The sequence below is a fragment of the Perognathus longimembris genome, chromosome 28 (genome assembly GCF_023159225.1).
Source record: "Perognathus longimembris pacificus isolate PPM17 chromosome 28, ASM2315922v1, whole genome shotgun sequence".
In the NCBI taxonomy this organism is placed as follows: Eukaryota; Metazoa; Chordata; class Mammalia; order Rodentia; family Heteromyidae; genus Perognathus; species Perognathus longimembris.
The window spans coordinates 56,386,266-56,404,435 of NC_063188.1; the positions used below are offsets into that span (position 1 = coordinate 56,386,266).

At 42.8% G+C, this 18,170-nt stretch overlaps 1 protein-coding gene across 2 annotated transcripts in view; it reads right to left on the bottom strand.

Annotated features, from left to right (window-relative positions):
* Window positions 1-18,170, bottom strand: part of Atp7a (ATPase copper transporting alpha) — a 128,190-nt gene that overhangs the window by 71,128 nt on the left and 38,892 nt on the right. For both annotated transcript variants that reach the window (XM_048335527.1, XM_048335526.1), the window contains exon 2: window positions 1,632-1,772. In XM_048335527.1, coding sequence (XP_048191484.1) covers window positions 1,632-1,751 — 120 coding nt within the window. In that variant the 5' untranslated portion in view covers window positions 1,752-1,772. The remainder of the gene's footprint in view (window positions 1-1,631; window positions 1,773-18,170) is intronic.

Sequence of the window (18,170 nt, forward strand, 5' to 3'; positions counted from 1 at the left end):
TCCTATAATCCTACTTACTCAGGAGGCTAAGATCTGAGAAATGTGGTTCAAAGCCAACCAGAATAGACAAAATCCCAGACACTCTTATTTCTTATTACCAAGATGCCAAAAGGGGAGATATGGTTCAAGTGGTAGAGCAGCAGCCTTGAGTAAATAAGATAAGGAAGAGTGTGAGGCCCCAAGTTCAAGTCCCAGTGCTGGCAGCCCCCCATAAAAGAAACATAGAACCATTTTTGTTTTTTATTTTTGTGAAGAATTCTGCTGTGATAAGGTATTCCATGTAAAATTATATACATATATGTGTATATATATGTATATAATTATATATGTATTATGTATATAATTATATATGTATATACATATATATATATATATAAAATTGGGGATTGAACTCAAGAGCCTCATACTTGCTACAGTCTTTCTACAACTTGAGTCACACCCTCAGCCCCCATTTTAAATTCTCTAAATTTTCTTACTGATACTTGATGAATGCTTAGTCTGGTAATGCTGATACTTAACACTGTTCTATTTTCACAGTATAACAAACAAAGCTTGGGTTATTTAATTAAAAAGATAATCTAACTCCATGTGCCTTAAAGCACTACATTCAAAATCAACCACAATAATGTCAAGATTACATGTTCAGACAATTTTTAAACTGGAAAATATTTTCATGAAAAACTTTTTTGTTCCCTTCCTTCCCCTCCTTTTCTCCCTCTCTCCCCCTCTCCTCCCATCCCCTACCCCAGCATACCCCTTCTCTTTCTTTTTCATTCCAGGTTTATCCAGCTAGTTTCAATCTCCTGGATTCAAGTAATCCTCCTTGCTCAGCCATGTCCATCATTTATGTGGTACTGAGGAATCAAAACCAGGGTTTCATGCATGCTAGGCAAGCACTCTACCACTAAGCCACATTCCCAGCCAGCTTTCCTTTTTTTTTTAAAGGAATTAATTGCCAGGTACTGGCGGCTCACACCTCTAATCCTAGCGACTCAGGAGGTTGAGATCAGAGGATCACAGTTAGAAGGCCATCTGGGCAAGAAACGCCATGAGACTCTTATCTCCAATAAACTACTCAAAAAAGCCAGAAGTGGTGCGGTAGAGTGCTGTAGTTCAAATAGTAGAGTGCATGCCTTGAGAAAAAAAGAAGTTCAAGGATAGCACCCAGGCCTAGAGTTCAAGCCCTAGGGCTGGCAAAAAAAATAAAGATAAAAATAAAAAGCAAAAGGGAATTAACAAATGGGGTGGTAGTGGCTCACCTGTAATCCTAGCTTTTCAGGAGGCTGAGATCTGAGGATCATGGTTGGAAGCCAGCTGGACAGTAAAGTCTGTGGGACTTTTATTTCCAATTAACCACAAGAAGCTGCAAGTGGAGCTGTGGCTCAAGTGGTAGAGTGCTAGCTTTGAGGACAAAAGATCAGGAACAGTACCCAGGCCCTGAGTTTAAGTCCCAGATCTGGTACCAAAAAAGGGGAGAAATAACAGGACAAAACAAAGTTCTTCAGCACCAGGGTTAGGAGTGCAGAAGTCTTTCTTGGCCAATGGGTCAGTATGCCTGCTTCAGTTTCAATATTAGAAACAACCTCCTAATGGAATTCTAGTCAATGGCACTAATTTCCAGGGAAACTTACTCTGATGTGATGAAGACCATTCAGTTTCCCAAGCTGCTGCTCAATGGTCTGAACACAGGAATTGCATGTCATCCCCTCCACAGAGATGGTGACAGAACTCACACCCATGCTTGGATCCATTTCAGTTTCTTCTTTACATTCCTGTTTAAAACAAAACATCTTGTTAATTTAGCCTTGGAAAGAATTTTGCTCAACTTTTCCTCACACTTCCCCAGTTGAAAGCATGCTAGTATAAAATATGACCAGCATTCTTTTATCCTTGCTTAGGAAAACGTTTTTACTCACCTTTGACAAAGCAAGGCAAAGTTGTTTCTATAGCTAACTAAAACCAATCAAGTAAAACTTAATAGAAAATAACAAAAACCCCATCAAGTGCTTTCCTATTCATTTTCCTATACATAATTTCACTTAATGTGGAAGTAGACAGAATGAAGACCCAATCAAGCATGCCAAAACCTAGCCATCTGTCACCAATGTCCTAGCTGATTACCCACACATGCCCACCTGGACCTGTGTTCACTGACCTCCCATCCCATCCTCAAACTTTTCTGGGTGCTAGTCATAATGTCTCCAAGGCCCAGGGACTTGGCCTCTGGGCTTCTGCTTTTAGCACTTCCCCTGGTCTTGGGCTCGAATCTAACCTTCTTACTACTAAGGCCTATGTTGAGCACCTTATTTAGAATTGAAACTCATAACCCTTTGGCAAACACATAGCCTGACTACTTTTACCTCTCTATCTTTTAAAGAATATCTTTCACAGTCCTGATGGTGACTCAGGAGGCATGAGATCTGAGGATCACATTTTGTTTGTTTGTTTGTTTGTTTTTTGGCCAGTCCTGGGCCTTGGACTCAGGGCCTGAGCACTGTCCCTGGCTTCTTTCCGCTCAAGGCTAGCACTCTGCCACTTGAGCCACAGCGCCGCTTCTGGCCGTTTTCTGTATATGTGGTGCTGGGGAATCGAACCTAGGGCCTCGTGTATCCGAGGCAGGCACTCTTGCCACTAGGCTATATCCCCAGCCCCCTGAGGATCACATTTTGAAGACAGCCTACGCAGGAAAGTCCTTAAGACTCTTACCTACAATTAATCACCAAAAAAGCTGAAAGTGGCAGAGTGCTGGCCCTGGGCAAAAAAGCTCTGGGAGAGCACTGGTGGCTCATGCCTGTAACCCTAGCTACTCAGAAAGCTGAGAGCTAAGGATCATGGTTTGAAGCCAGCCCAGGCAAGAAAGACCAGGAGACTCTTATCTCCAATTGACCACCAGTAAAACCAGAAGGAGCACTGCGACTCAAAGTGGTAGAGTGCTAGCCTTGAATGAAAAAGCTCAGGAACAGTGCCAAGGCCCTGAGTTCCTCCCAGAACAGTGTGTGCATGTGTGTATGCACGTGTGACAGAATTCACCATTTTCTAACTTTCTGCATAATTTACTTACTTATTCTGTTCATTGACTATTGTCTTTTCACTAATGTTTGTCAATCTTTCAAGTGGAACTGAACTCTTTTTATCCAGACATGTCCCAGACTTTGGGAATAGATCATGATGGCAGTGACTCTGACTTCCAGGATTAGGTTATGAAAGGCATTGTGAGAAGGGAAAAGGAAAGCCTGTAGGCTGCTCCTTGTCATCAGTGGCATCACCCAATCCAGTAGAAGCTACCTGCCTTGCATGGAGACACATAAGAAGCCACATGGAAAGGTCACATGGTGAAGAACTTCTGTCAACAACCAGCTAAGATCAGAGGCCTTCACCAATAGTAGATGAATAGAGTCTAGAAAACTCATCCTTTTAAAGTGCTACAGTTCAGTGGGGTTTAGTATACTCCTAAACAGGTGCAACCATAATGACTATGTGGTTACTCATTTCCATTTACCCCCAAAAGGAACTCATTAGCATCTGTTCCTCATCTACTTAGAGCCCCCAGAAGACATAAATTCACATCCTATCTGTATGTCTATACCAGTGATTTCCTATAAATAAATTTGTTCAACATGTGGCATTTGTGACTGGATTTTTTTCACCTGTTTGTAAGGTACATTGACGAGTAAAATGTGTTGATAGTATTTTCATGTTTTTTTTAAGCTTTTGATGATTCTGCCTTTACCTTATGCATGGTATATTCAAGCGTACATCTTTAGGGACTGGGAATGTGGCTTAGTGGTAGAATGCTTTCATAAAACCCTGGGTTCAAGTCCTTAGTACCACATAAACAGAAAAAAACAGAAGTGGTGCTGTGGCTTAAGTGGTAGAGCTTCAAAAGAAGCTCAAGGACACTGCCCAGACCCTGAGGGCCCAGGACAGGTTAAAAAAAAAGAGCATATCTTAGGAAGGGCTAGGGGGAAGATATAGAACTCAAGGGAAAAAGGGTGAAAAAGCAGTGTAATTCACTAGATACTGATGAAAGTGAACTGCACAACTCATGGGTGTAGACAAGAGGGAGGGACTGGAAGAAAATGAGGAAACAGAAGAAACTGTACAAAAGGAAATGTACTCATTACCTGACTCATGTAATTATAATCCCTCTATATATCACCTCTACAATAACAAAGTAAATTAACAAAATAAAAAATAATGCCAGGTGCTGGTGGCTCACATCTGTAATCCTAGCTACACAGGAGGCTGACATCTGAGGATTGCAGTTCAAAGCCAGCCCAGGCATGAAAGTCTGTGAGACTTTAATCTTCAATTAACCACCAGAAAACCAGAAGTGGGGCTGTGGCTCAAGTAGTAGAGGATAGCCTTGAGCTGAGAAGCTCAGGGATAGTGCCCAGGCCCAGAGTTCAAACTCCACAATTGACAAAAACATAATAATAAGTAAAAATATATTGGGGAGCTGGGAATGTAGCTTAGCAATAGAGTGCTTGTGTAGCATGCATGAAGCCCTGGGTTTGATTCCTCAGCACCACATAAACAGAAAGAGCTGCAAGTGGCGCTGTGGCTCAAGAGGTAGAGGGCTAGCCTGAGCAAAAAGAAGCCAGAGACAGTGTTCAGGCCCTGAGTCCAAGCCCCAGGACTGGCAAAAAAAATTTTGGTAGTACAGTTCTTTCTTTCTCTCTCCCTCTCTCTCTCTCTGTGTGTGCACACGCACATGCACCAATACTGAGTCTTAAACTCAGAGCCTAAGCACTGTTCCTTACCTTTTCCACTCAGGGCTGGTGCTCTACCACTGTAGCCACTCCTCCACTTCTGACTTTTTAGTGGTTATTTGGAAATATGGGTCTCATAGACTTTCCTGCTGGGCTGGCTTCAAATAGCGATCCTCAGATCTCACCCTCCTGAGTAACGAAGGTTACAGGCATGAGCCACCAGCACCCAGTGGAGATAATGTATGTTAATGTGTATCTACTTTTTTTCCAAATTTTATTAAATATTTCAATAATACCTAAGAGCAGAAATAGCATAATTACACTGACCTTAACAACTGATAACATTTTTGCTATATTTTCTGTTTTTCTACACTATTTGAATTTAAGTTTTAAGGATCATGATACTTTAGCACTCATTTCCAAAAATTAAGGACTACTACAGAACCATGACTACTACTACAGGTAAGAAAATGAATGAGAGATTGCCATGGTGGAACACACCTGTAATTCCAGCTAAATGGAAGACTAGGAAGCGTATTGCTCTCTGAGACCAGCCCTGAATAAATGAAAAACCACAAACTTCTATCTGAAAAACAGCTAAAGCAAAAAAGGGGTGGGAAGTAGCTCAAGTGGTAGAGCAACTGCTAAGCAAGCAGAAGGCCTTGACTTCAAACCCTAGTACTGCTAAAAAAAAAGGGGGGGAGGGGAGAATATTGATGACTACATTCAATACCCATTGTGTATTGAAAATTTCCCAGATGTTCCAAGAGCAGCCGCTACCACTTTCTTCTTATCAAATCAGGATCCAGCCAAAGTTTACAACATTGCACTTCGTTGTTCTGTGTTCTATATCCTGGAACCATCTCTACCCTATCCTGTTTCCTGAAGTAACTTTTTTTTTTTTTTTTTTTTTTTTTTTTGCCAGTCCTGGGGCTTGGACTCAGGGCCTGAGCACTGTCCCTGGCTTCCTTTTGCTCAAGGCTAGCACTCTGCCACTTGAGCCACAGCGCCACTTCTGGCCGTTTTCCGTATATGTGGTGCTGGGGAATTGAACCCAGGGCTTCATGTATAAGAGGCAAGCACTCTTGCCACTAGGCCATATTCCCAGCCCCTGAAGTAACTTTTTGAAGTGTCCTGGCCAGTTGTCTTGGCAACCAGTGTGTCTTCTTTATTATCAAATAACAACTATTTAAGAGTGACCAGGCCATGTACATGTACATATCTGTACATATCTGTATTGTATAATGGCCAAATGAGGCAAGGATGTGTATCTGTAGCACATTTCAGGCTGACTGAGGGATTGAAAGACACTAGCTAGGCACAAAAGCATGTGTGTGTATGTGAGTGTGTGCATGTGCACTGGTCCTAGAGCTTGAACTCAGGGTCTGGATGCTGTCCCTGAGCTTTTTTGCTCAAGACTAGCGTTCAACCACTTGAACCACAGCTGCACTCCTGCCTTTTTGCTGGTTAATTGAATATAAGTCTTATGGGCTTTTCCTACCAGGGCTAGTCTTGTGATTCTAAGCTCTCAGCCTACTGAGTAGCCAGGATTATAGGTATGAGCCACTAGCACCAGCTACAAAGGCAATTTTTTTCTTTTTCTTTTTTTTTTTTTTGCCAGTCCTGGGCTTGAACTCTGGGCTTGGGTGTTGCCCCTAGGTTCCTTTTACTCAAGGCTAGCACTCTATGACTGGAGCCACAGTGCCACTTCCAGCTTTTTTGTGATTAATTAAAGGTAACAATTTCACATACTTTCCTGCCTGGGCTGGCTTTGAACCATGATCCTCCGATCTCAGCCTCCTGAGTAGCTAAGATTACAGGTATGGGCCACTAGTGCCTGGCTCACAAAGTCACTTTGAAACAACTGAATAGTCATGGGCTGTGGGGAAAGCTCAAGTGGTCAAGTAGTTTCCTACCATGTAAGAAGCCCTGGGTTCAATTCTCACCACTGCAAAAAAAAAAGTAAATCATTAAACTGACAACTACACATTGAAGAAGGCAGAATGTCAGAATTCAAATGAAAATTACATTCAGGCCATCCTGTTACCCCTAAACCTAGTTTAAGCATGTCAAATCAAGTGTGAATACATAGATAATTCCTTCAGTTTCCATAACTCACCTGCATTGTTAGTTCAAAATCCTACTTACTTAGACCTTAACACACACAACCTTAGAGTAATTCCATGTCATTCTAACTACATAATCACACAGATAAAAATGTATATAATTCTAATTGATTTTGTGATAGATCTTTTAAATTGTAAATGTCTTACAGACAGGTATGAAACCAGGAACATCCTGTGTAACCTCACTTGGCACTTAGCAAAATGACTCATGGAACACAGTAAGGATATAAACAACTTTATGGGGGATGAAGGCTTTGGGAAATCACAATATCAAAGAGAGAAGCCTGGACTGTAGGTATTAGTAATGAGTGCCTCTGAGAGCAAGCGCATCCAACACCACCAAGGAAACAAATTTGGGTGAGTAGAGTATGTTTAGCCACTCCCTAAAGACAGATGAAGATTTCTGCCAGTCATCCCTCTGAGGAGAAGAAGAGCAGCACTGTGACCACACCCTCACCTCTGGTTTGTAAACAAACTACACAAAGCCAGTACTAGATGTGGCTTGTATGAAGACTGGTTTGATCAAAACATCTTAAGGCTGCTCATAGAAACTCAAACATTAGTTTTCAATTCCCCTAAAATAATCAGTCCTCATGCTTGGGAGAGGATCTAGATGTTTAATAAATTATCACAGAGTAAAAACTGAATTCTTTTTTTGGATAGTGTGTATCTCTCTCTCTCTCTCTCTCTCTCTCTCTCTCTCTCTCTCTCTCTCACACACACACACACACACACACACACACACACTAATCATTAATGCTCAGAATAACCTAAATATCCATCCACAAGAAAATGGAAAACTAGGTTGTGATATAATATAGTGAATCATAATAGAACAGTTAAAATGAATGAACAAGGGTAGTGGTCCTCACTGGGAAGAGGCATGGAACCAATTTAATACTTCCTACACACTTGCTTTTCACCATTAACAGGACATCTTGCTGGTGGCCCACACCTGTAATCCCAGCTACTCAGGAGTCTGAGATCTGAGAATCACTGTCAGCCCAGGCAAAAAAGTCTGAGACTCTTATCTCCAATTAACTACAAAAAAAGCCAGATATGGAGTTGTGGCTCAAGTGGCAGAGCACCAGCCTCGAGCACAAAATTTGAGGGACAATACTCAACCCTGATTTCAAGCTCCGAAGCTGGCACAGAAAAAAACACAGGACTGATAAAACCTAGGGACATTTTTGGTTGCCTTAAGTCAGGATGAAGATAGTGAGTGCCCATGGCATCTAGTGGGTAGAGGCTAGAGATGCTGCTACAATGGATAAGAAAAGCCATCATAATGAAAATTCATCTGGCCTCCAATGCCAATAGCACCAAGGCTGAGAAACAAGTAGCAACAGGGAGAACTCCCACAGATCTGAGTGGAAAAGTTTAAAAATATAAAACCAATGCCTTCTGCTGTTTTTATATGCACACATATGTAGAAATAGTAGTAGTCAAAATATAAAGACACTCAGACAAATGAAAACCTCCAAATTCAGGAATCTGAGGGAAGAAGGAATGGAATACAGTTGTAGAGCAGTAAAATGGAAAATTCAACTCCATCAGTGGCTATGGTAGGCTGCATTGTACACAGATAAGAATATTATAGGGTCCTTTCTACTATTTGTATGCTATTTATTATAATGCTTTGGTACTAGGTTTTGAACTGTGGGTCCTGATGCTTGCTATGTAGGTGTTCTACCACTTTAGCTATGTCCTTGGCCTCCAGGACTTCCTTGCTTTTAGTTATCTCATATTTTTCACCCAAACTGGTCTGACCCACAATCCTACTCAGGCCTCATGGGTAGCTGGGATGACAGGTACCATGCCCAGCTATCCTGTTGAGTCAACTATTGTTCTCAGTTTGACCTTGAACCACAATCCTCTTGACCTTCAGGAGTTACAAAACCGAAATAATTCATCAAAATCAATGACAATATTTTTATTTTTTGTTTTATTTGCCAGTTTTAGGGCTTGAACTCTGGGCCTGGCCACTGTCCCTGAGCTCAAGGCTAGCACTCTACCACTAGACCCACAGCTCCACTTCTGGTTTTTGTGATTAATTGGAGGCAAGAGTCTCACAGACTTTTCTGCCCCAGCTGGCTTTGAACCACAGTCCTCAGATCGTAGCCTCCTGAGTAGCTAGGATTACAGGTGTGAGCCACCAGCACCTGGCAATGATAACATCTTAAAACAGCCTAAATAATCCATTTCTATTATACCAGGGCTATAAAACATGCCTGTTTTGTTAAATACATGGATCATTTCTAGCTATACAAGCACCACTGCTCTAGCTGCCTTCAGGACATCTACACAAGTTTTTCTATATCAATTTAATTCTACCTACTTGCTTGCTTTTTATTTAAAATCACTACCTCCTGTAAAATATAAACAAAAGGGGAAAGCATTAGCTTCTCTGTTATTTGATATAATGCACTCCTTAAATTGTGTAAGCCTTTAAAATGAAAATTAATCTTATTACTTAACCTGTTTTCCAAATATTAAGTCTAATTTATTTCCTCAGACAACTGTTATATAAATAAAGGACTTAGATTCCTGATGAAACAGCAGGTGTGGGCAGGTGTATGCTTTAAAGTATAATTGCTCTTTTCACTTGGCCACTCCTAAAACATTAGCTGTTAATACTCAAATATACTAGCAAGGTCAAAAAGCAGAGAACATTCAAATTAAGGAATGACAATGTGGTTGTGAGCATGGCTCAAGTAGCAGAGTGCCTGCCTAGCAAGCACAAGGCCCTCAGTTCAAACCCCAGTACTACAATTTTAAAAAAAGAAAAGAAAGTTACCCGAGTGCTGGTGGCTCATGCCTATAATCCTAGCCACACAGGAGGCTAAGATCTGAGGATAATGGTTCAAAGCTAGTCCAGGCAGGAAAGTCTTCAAGACTTATCGCCAATTAACAACCAAAAAGCTGGAAGTAGAGGAATAGTTCAAGTGGTAGAGTGCTAGCCTTGAGCAAAAAGCTCAGGGACAGTGCCTAGACTCTAAGTTCAAGTCCCTGAACTGGCATTAATTAATTAAATGGAAGCTAAAAATCAAACATGCCCACTCTCATGAGTCCAGAGCTAGCAACAGCCTCAAAGGATTATCTTAATAGGACAATGACTGCAAAAGAGATAAAAATAAAAACAGGCAAACAAGGGGGCAATATGGTGAGAATGCTCAAAAATACCTTGTAAAGAGCATCTGTGTGGACAGGTTTCCCAGAAATGCAGAGCCATTTCTCAGTCTACTTGCTTTTCCCCAGGGCTGTAGCCCTATTGCTATGGTCCATAATAGACTAGAGGAATAAAACATGTTTCCGTGTGTGTGAAACTGTTCTAGGCTTAGACAAGGCAGCAATAGCATCCTTGTGAATATAGAGGGAAACAAGACTAGATTATGATACCACAAGCCAGTCAGCTATCTTAGGTGTAGGGTGGGGGTGAGGGGGTGGTCCTAGGGCTTGAATTCAGGGCCTGGTAGTTTTGTACTCAAGTCTCAAAGACTTTTCTGCCTGGGTTAGCTTTAAACTGTAATCCTCTCATCTCAGCCTCCTGAGTAGCTAGGATTACAGATGTGAGCCACCAGTGCCTACAGCTGCCATCTTCTATTTTAAGAAGACTAGAAGATGGAATGTTTTTCTCCCCCATCAAGACAATCACCTGATTAAAGCTGGTCAGAGTTGATCTGTAGGCAAATCAAGGGCTTCCATATTGCTTCAGCGTTTCATCAGTGATGAGAATTAAACCCTAGCCTCACCACTGAGCCTTCCCACTAGAACCAACTACAGCTCCCCCATGGGGAAAAAGACAAAACAATACCCCCAAACCACTCATTTGAAAACACTAAATTACACAGAAAAAACTAAAAACAACTATCAATATCTTACCCATTTATGTAGAGAAAGATGAAAAAAAGTTATATTTTCTATAACTGGTTAAGAAACGAAACTGGAATCCTGACTCAAGTGGTAGAGTGCCTGCCTAACAAGCATAAGGCTCTGAGTTCAAACACCAGGATCCCACCCTCAAAAAAGAAGTGGTAAACTATAAAAAAGATACAATTTTGTAAGGCTGGAAAGGCTAAATGACAATACTGAAACTCAGTATTTGGCTCAGCTTTTTGGCTCATAGCTGGCATTATACCCTGGAACCATGCCCCCACTTCCAGATTTTCACTAGTTAACTAGAAATAAAAATCTGGAGAATGAAGGGGTGACATTTACCAAGAAGCATTGTACACATAACCTGATTTGTGAAATTATAACCCCTTTGTTTAATTACATCATCATCATATTTCATTCAACTAAAAAAAAAGAATCTGGAGATCTGTTTACCCGGGCTGGCATCAAACTTTGATCCTCACATTTCAGCCCCCTGATTAGCTAGGATTATCAGCCTGGCTTGGAAATGACAAAATTGACCAAACATTTGTGGCATGTTATCAATTTTATAAAACCTACTGAGGTGCCAGACTTTGAAGTCAGGCCCCACCACGTGAACCCCATTTTAGAATCGAACCCTGAGCCAATCAGATTTGTACCTGTGTTCTAATCTTGCTTGCACAGCTGATTGTTGTAACCTCGTTCTTTGCCTTTATAAGCCCTGTGTAATCACAGCTCGGGGCTTCCTCCTAACCTCCGCTGTGTCGGTGGGTAGGACGAGGCCCGAGTTGGCAGCTCGTTCAATAAACCCTTGCCTTGCTTTTGCATTTCGGAGTGTCTGAATCTTGGTGGTCTTCTTGGGGGTGGTCTTGCAACTTGGCACAACATTTGGGGTTTCGTCCGGGATAGCCCCAGAGACCCCGAGATCCCAGACTCCGAAGGTAAGAAAACAGCGCTGTTCATTTGTCTTGTCCTGTAATGTGCCTGTTTGTTTATCTTGCTTTTGCTTATTTCTTGAAGGGGTTGTCGAAGCAGATGTACTTACTTGACAATCCTGGTGAGACCGGGGGATGTCCCAGACTCTTCACCCTTAAAGGGGGATCTCTGGAGCCCCGCTTTCAACTTGAATTCACTCTTTCTGCATCCTTGCAGGGGGATGTGTGGGCCAACTTGGGAAATCTCCAGTTTTTCTTGTTCTTGATCTTGCCTATGTTTTTTTCCTTCTGTATTAATTGTTTTGGTTTCTTTTCTTTTGTAGCCTTTTGGACTAAACATCTGATCAGAGCTATGGGTAACGTTCTATCTTGGGGTCCTCCATCTAGCCCCCTAGATTTGACTCTAGTTCACTGGAAGGAGATCAAGGAGATAGCTCAGAACCGAGGTGTGGCCCTTAAGAAGGAAAAGTGGATTACCCTGTGCAAGTCAGAATGGCCCACCCTTGAGAGAGTTAATTGGCCACCTGACGGAAGCTTTGACATCATTAAGATCAGTACCTTACAAAGCCTAATCGAAGCCCCTCGTTCAGGCTATATAGACCAGATTCCTTATATAGACACCTGGAAAGAACTAGTTGACAGGGACACTCCAGCTTGGGTTCGGCCTTTCTTACCAACTCCCTCCTCCACTCCTTCCCCTACCCCAATATTCACTCAAAAAACACGGGGTGCCAAGAGAGAACCTAAGAGGGGAGAAAAGAAATTATATCCACCTGTCCTCCAGGGAGGAAGCACAGAGGAGGAAATGCTTCCCCCTCCATACGCCCCACCCCAGTTAACTCTCCAAGAGGAGGACTCTGAGGAAGATGTTTCAGCTGTGCCCTCCGCCCCGGAGGGCCCCGCTCAATCAACTCGCCGGCGCCAAAGAATTACATCTCTTCACAAATCTACTACCCTTCCCCTACGCCCTATAAGTCCTGTGGATGCGGACGGTCGACAACAATTCCAATACTGGCCATTTGCTACTAGTGATCTTTACAATTGGCGTGCCCAAAATGCCCCCTTTTCTGAGAAACCTCGGGACTTAATTCGCTTGTTTGAAACTATACTTTTCACTCACCAGCCCACTTGGGATGATTGTAGCCAGCTTTTACAGGTACTTTTCACCAATGAGGAGAGAGGTCGTATTCAAGAAGCGGCCCGGAGACTTATCCCTGGCCCCAACGGAGCACCCATCACGGATCCTGCCTTGATTGATACCTATTTTCCCCAGACCCGACCAGCAGGGGGCTACTGACAGCTGAAGGAAAGGCCATTAAAAACAGACAGGAGATTTTAAGCCTCATCCGGGCCCTATGGGAACCAGCAAAGATTGCCATTATGCATTGCCCGAGTCATCAAAAGGGAGTTGATTCGGTGACTAGAGGGAATAATCTGGCTGACCAGGCAGCTAAGGAAGCAGCCCTCCATCCCAGAGCAGAAGTATTGACTGTAGTAGACCCAGGACCACGAGCTTTGCCTCCTGTACCCCAGTATTCCCAGGAAGACTTGGAGTGGATAAAAAAAATTCCCATGACCCACAAAACCCTGGACAGAGAAGGAAACGATGACTGGTGGAAAACTGGTGAAGGGAAACTTATCTTGCCACAAAGGCTAGGTAAGGGGATCCTTAAAAGAATCCACCGAGCTTCTCACATGGGAACCCGAAGAATGCAGGACTTGCTCCGACATTCCAAAGTAAAAATTAGACAAGGAGATCAACTTATTGAAAATATTGTTAAAAATTGCAAGGCCTGTCAGCTTACCAATGCCCCCAATCAACAAGTTACTAAAGGAGCTCGCTTCCGTGGGGATAGGCCAGGCGTGTATTGGGAAGTAGATTTCACAAAAATCAAACCTGGAAAATTTGGATACAAATATTTGCTAGTTTTTGTAGACACCTTTTCAGGATGGGTGGAAGCCTATCCAACAAAGCATGAAACTGCGAATATAGTGGCTAAGAAGATCCTGGAAGAAATCCTACCCAGGTATGGCTTCCCATCCACCATTGGGTCGGACAACGGACCGGCTTTCGTTTCAAAAGTAAGTCAGGGAATAGCCGCTGCACTGGGGACAGATTGGAAATTGCATTGTGCTTGTAGACCCCAGAGTTCAGGACAGGTAGAGAGAATGAATCGGACTCTAAAAGAGACCTTAACTAAATTGGCCTTAGAGACTGGCGCAGACTGGGTGTCACTCCTTCCTTTTGCTCTACTTAGGGTAAGAAATTCTCCCTATCAACTTGGCTTTACTCCTTTTGAAATAATGTACGGGTACCCTCCGCCCATTATCCCTAGCCTTCAGACTGAATTGCTCACTGATTTGGATGATATTGAATTTTTGTGTAAACTTGATTATTTGCAGCTCGTGCACAAGAAAATGTGGCCCCAACTCAAGGCATTATATGATTCTGCTTCTGTCCCTATCCCCCATTTATTCAGGCCAGGAGATTGGGTGTTCGTCCGGAGGCATAACTCCAAATCCTTAGAACCACGATGGAAGGGACCCTACGTGGTGCTACTGACTACTCCCACGGCCCTTAAAGTAGATGGCGTCACCACTTGGGTCCATTGCTCCCACGCCAGGCCAGCTGACCCCTTTGCCCTGGATGACAACTACCGTGATGGAACATGGGAGGTCTCCAAGCACCCAACTCAGCCGCTTCGCCTTCGCCTCAAGAAAAGAAAGTTAGACTGAATATTGTTATAATTTTCTTTTTTCCTTCTTTCCTTACTACCCTGGCTAGTGTTGATGTCATTTTGGCAGCTCACTCCAAAGTGAGGTGACCCCCTTATTTTAGGTAGTTTTGAGCTTGCTCAGGAATACGGGTATAGCCACCCGACCCTTAGAGCACAGTTGAGAAGTTTATGTATTATTTTGTTGCTTACATTTGGATACTAAACACTATAGAGCTAATGGTAAGTCTGTATAGCTGAAAGTTAATTTTCAGTTTGCAGCAATCCTGCAGTCCCTTGGAAAAGTAGACTAAGGTTATAGGTTCCTGGCTAGGTAAGGTCAACGCCCCTGAGTCAGCCTGAAGAAATTACAGAAGATGGATGATCTTCACCCATCAGCCCCCCTTTAAAATCAAGGGACCAGAGTTGTTTTTGGGAAGATGAGGCAGGATAAACTAGAGACATGCAGAACAGAGGTACAGAGAATATTCTTGTAAGAAATGGTGACAGGCCCTTTGGTTACTACATTGGGTCCTACTGGCCCATGCCTTACCTCTATATCATCCCCTAGACATGCAAGCCATTGAAATGGACAGAATGGAGCCATGATTGGCTCCCAAGGTACCAAAAAGAAAAAGGGGGAAATGAGGTGCCAGACTTTGAAGTCAGGCCCCACCACGTGAACCCCATTTTAGAATCGAACCCTGAGCCAATCAGATTTGTACCTGTGTTCTAATCTTGCTTGCACAGCTGATTGTTGTAACCTCGTTCTTTGCCTTTATAAGCCCTGTGTAATCACAGCTCGGGGCTTCCTCCTAACCTCCGCTGTGTCGGTGGGTAGGACGAGGCCCGAGTTGGCAGCTCGTTCAATAAACCCTTGCCTTGCTTTTGCATTTCGGAGTGTCTGAATCTTGGTGGTCTTCTTGGGGGTGGTCTTGCAACTTGGCACAACACTACCACTACAGAAATAATGATGCTAGGGGCTGGGAATGTGGCTTAGCGGTAGAGTGTTTGCCTAGCATGCAGAAGACCCTGGGTTCGATTCCTGAGCACCACATAAATAGAAAAAAAAAAAGCCAGAAGTGGCGCTGTGGCTCAAGTGGCAGAGTGCTAGCCTTGAGCAAAAAGAAGCCAGGGACAGCGCTCAGGCCCTGAGTTCAAGTCCCAGGACTGGCAACAAAAACAAAAATAAACATGATGCTAATTACCCTAGCAAACACACAAAAAAGTCTTTACAAGTTTTTGTTTTGTTTTGTTTTGTTTTTTGCCAGTCGTGGGGCTTGGACTCAGGGCCTGGGCACTGTCCTTGGCTTTCTTTTGCTCAAGGCTAGCACTCTACCACTTGAGCCACAGTGCCACTTCTGGCTTTTTCTATATATGTGGTGCTGAGGAATCAAACCCAGGGCTTCATGTATACAAGGTGAGCACTTCACCACTAGGCCACATTCTCAGCCCCTCTTTACAAGTTTTAATGATTTAAATATGCTTTTCTAAGAAACAAATTGATTAAAAAATGAACCAATGCCCTAAACAGACAACTCATTAGTGAAGATATACAGGTGGTAAATAAGCATATAAGAAGATACTTTAGGACAATTCTGAATTTGAAACCTCCATACCAAAACCCTATCAAATAAAAGAAGAAAGGGAGGAAGGAGGAGAAAAAAATGGGAAGGTACGGGGTGGGGGGAGGGGCAGGAGAGAGGGAGGGATACAGAGAGACCAGTCAGCAGTGGCAGTGCTAAAAGTCCTGAAAGCCTGTGGTGGTTCCTGAGGCTTCCCTTGGCTTCCAAGCTTGACTGACATTCCTTTCTGTTAACTCTATAAGCAATCTAATCAGCTACAAACAAATTAATCTTCTGTTTAAGTAAGTCAGAACTGCTTTATATTGATGCAAACAAGAACCCAGGCTAATAATTGTATAATCAATAGCAGTTAGCCATTAAAAACATTCATGTACAGCGCCCGGGCCCAGAGTTTAAGCCTGAAGCCTCATGACTGACAAAAATAAAAAAATATGAAAAAATAAAAGTTCCTGCTGTTTGCTACCACAAAAAAAAAACATTCATGTAAATCTCACCTTTCTGGCAGAAAAGATATCCAGGATACATTAAGTGAGAAAAAGCAAATTTCTTCATGTAGACAGTTCTTTTATTTATCAGTCCTGGGGCTTGAACTCAGGGCCTGAGCACTGTCCCTGGCTTCTTTTTGCTCAAGGCTAGCACTCTACCACTTGAGCCACAGTGCCCCTTCTGACTTTTTCTATATATTTGGTGTTGAGGAATCAATCCCAGGGCTTCATGTATATGAGGCAAAATTCTACCACTAGGCCATATTCCCAGCCCCCAGACAGTTCTTAAACTGTCTCCTTTCTACTGCTCAAATATTCAGGTTCCCCCAGGATGCTTACATGCCATGGTACATACACCCCATCGCTCCCACCAAGACTATAGCTACCTTTTCCAGGGAGCTCACTGTACCCACTGAATTTCTCAGAATTGTGCAATTTAATAAAATATGTAAACGTATAAGAGCTTTGTTATTTCTATAAAGTGATGGCTTTAGAAACAGCTAATAAAGGTGAACAGTCATAAAGCTATGGCTAAAACATATATGTAAATCAACTTTAAGAAATCAAGAAAGGGGCTGGGAATATGGCCTAGTGGCAAGAGTGCTTGCCTCGTATACATGAAGCCCTGGGTTCAACTCCTCAGCATCACATACATAGAAAAGGTCAGAAGTGGCGCTGTGGCTCAAGTGGCAGAGTGCTAGCCTTGAGCAAAAAGAAGTCAAGGACAGTGATCAGGCCTTGAGTTCATGGCCCAGAATTGGCCCCAAAAAAATTAAAATTAAAAAAAAAAACTCAAGAAATCAAGAAAGCCAGGTGCCAGTGGCTCATGTTTATAATCCTAGCTACTAAGGAGGCTGAGATCTGAAGAGTGTGGTTCAAATTCAGCCAGGGCAGGAAAGTCCATGAGACTCTTATCTCCAATTAACCACCAAAAAAGTAGTAGATCTGTGGCTCAAAGTGGTAGAGTACTAGTCTTGAGCAAAAAAAAAAAAAAATTTCAGGGATGGATAGCACTCAGGCCTTCAGTTTAAGCCCCAGTACCAGAGAAGAGGGAGAGAAGAGGGAGAAGGGAGAGGAGAGGAGAGGGAGGGGAGGTGGAGGGAAGGGGAAGGGAAGGGAGAGGCAAAAATCCCCAGGCAAAATTTGCCCCAGGCAAAAATGATGACACCGATACAAAAAAAAAAACAACTAAAAATTAAAGTGTAAAGAGGTTAGGAGTGTGATTCAAATGGTAGTGAATCTTCCTGCAAGCACTAGTACCAGAAAAAAATCTGGGTATGGTTGAAACAAGCCTGTCAGAACCCTATTAGCAAAACTGCTATCCAGGCCAGCCCAAGAATAAATGTGATAACCTATTTAAAAAATAACTAAGGCAGGCCTGGCACTGGTGGCTCACACTTGTAATCCTAGCTACTCAGGAGGCTGAGATCTGGAGATCACAGTTCAAATCCAGCCTGGGCAAGAACATCCAATCACCAAAAAGCCGGAAATGGAGCTGTGGCTCAAAGTAGTGGGGCACTAGCCTTGAGCACAAAGCTCAGGGACAGCACCCAGGCCATGAGTTCAAGCCCCAGAACAGGCCAAAAAAAAAAAAGAAAGAAAAGAAAAAAGGAGGGGCTGCAGACATGGACCAAGTGGTAGAGTATCTGCCTACCAAGTGTGAAGCCCTGAATTCAAACTTCAGTATCATTAAACTATTACTAAGTTATATATAGTGTATAATTCCTTTCTTCCCC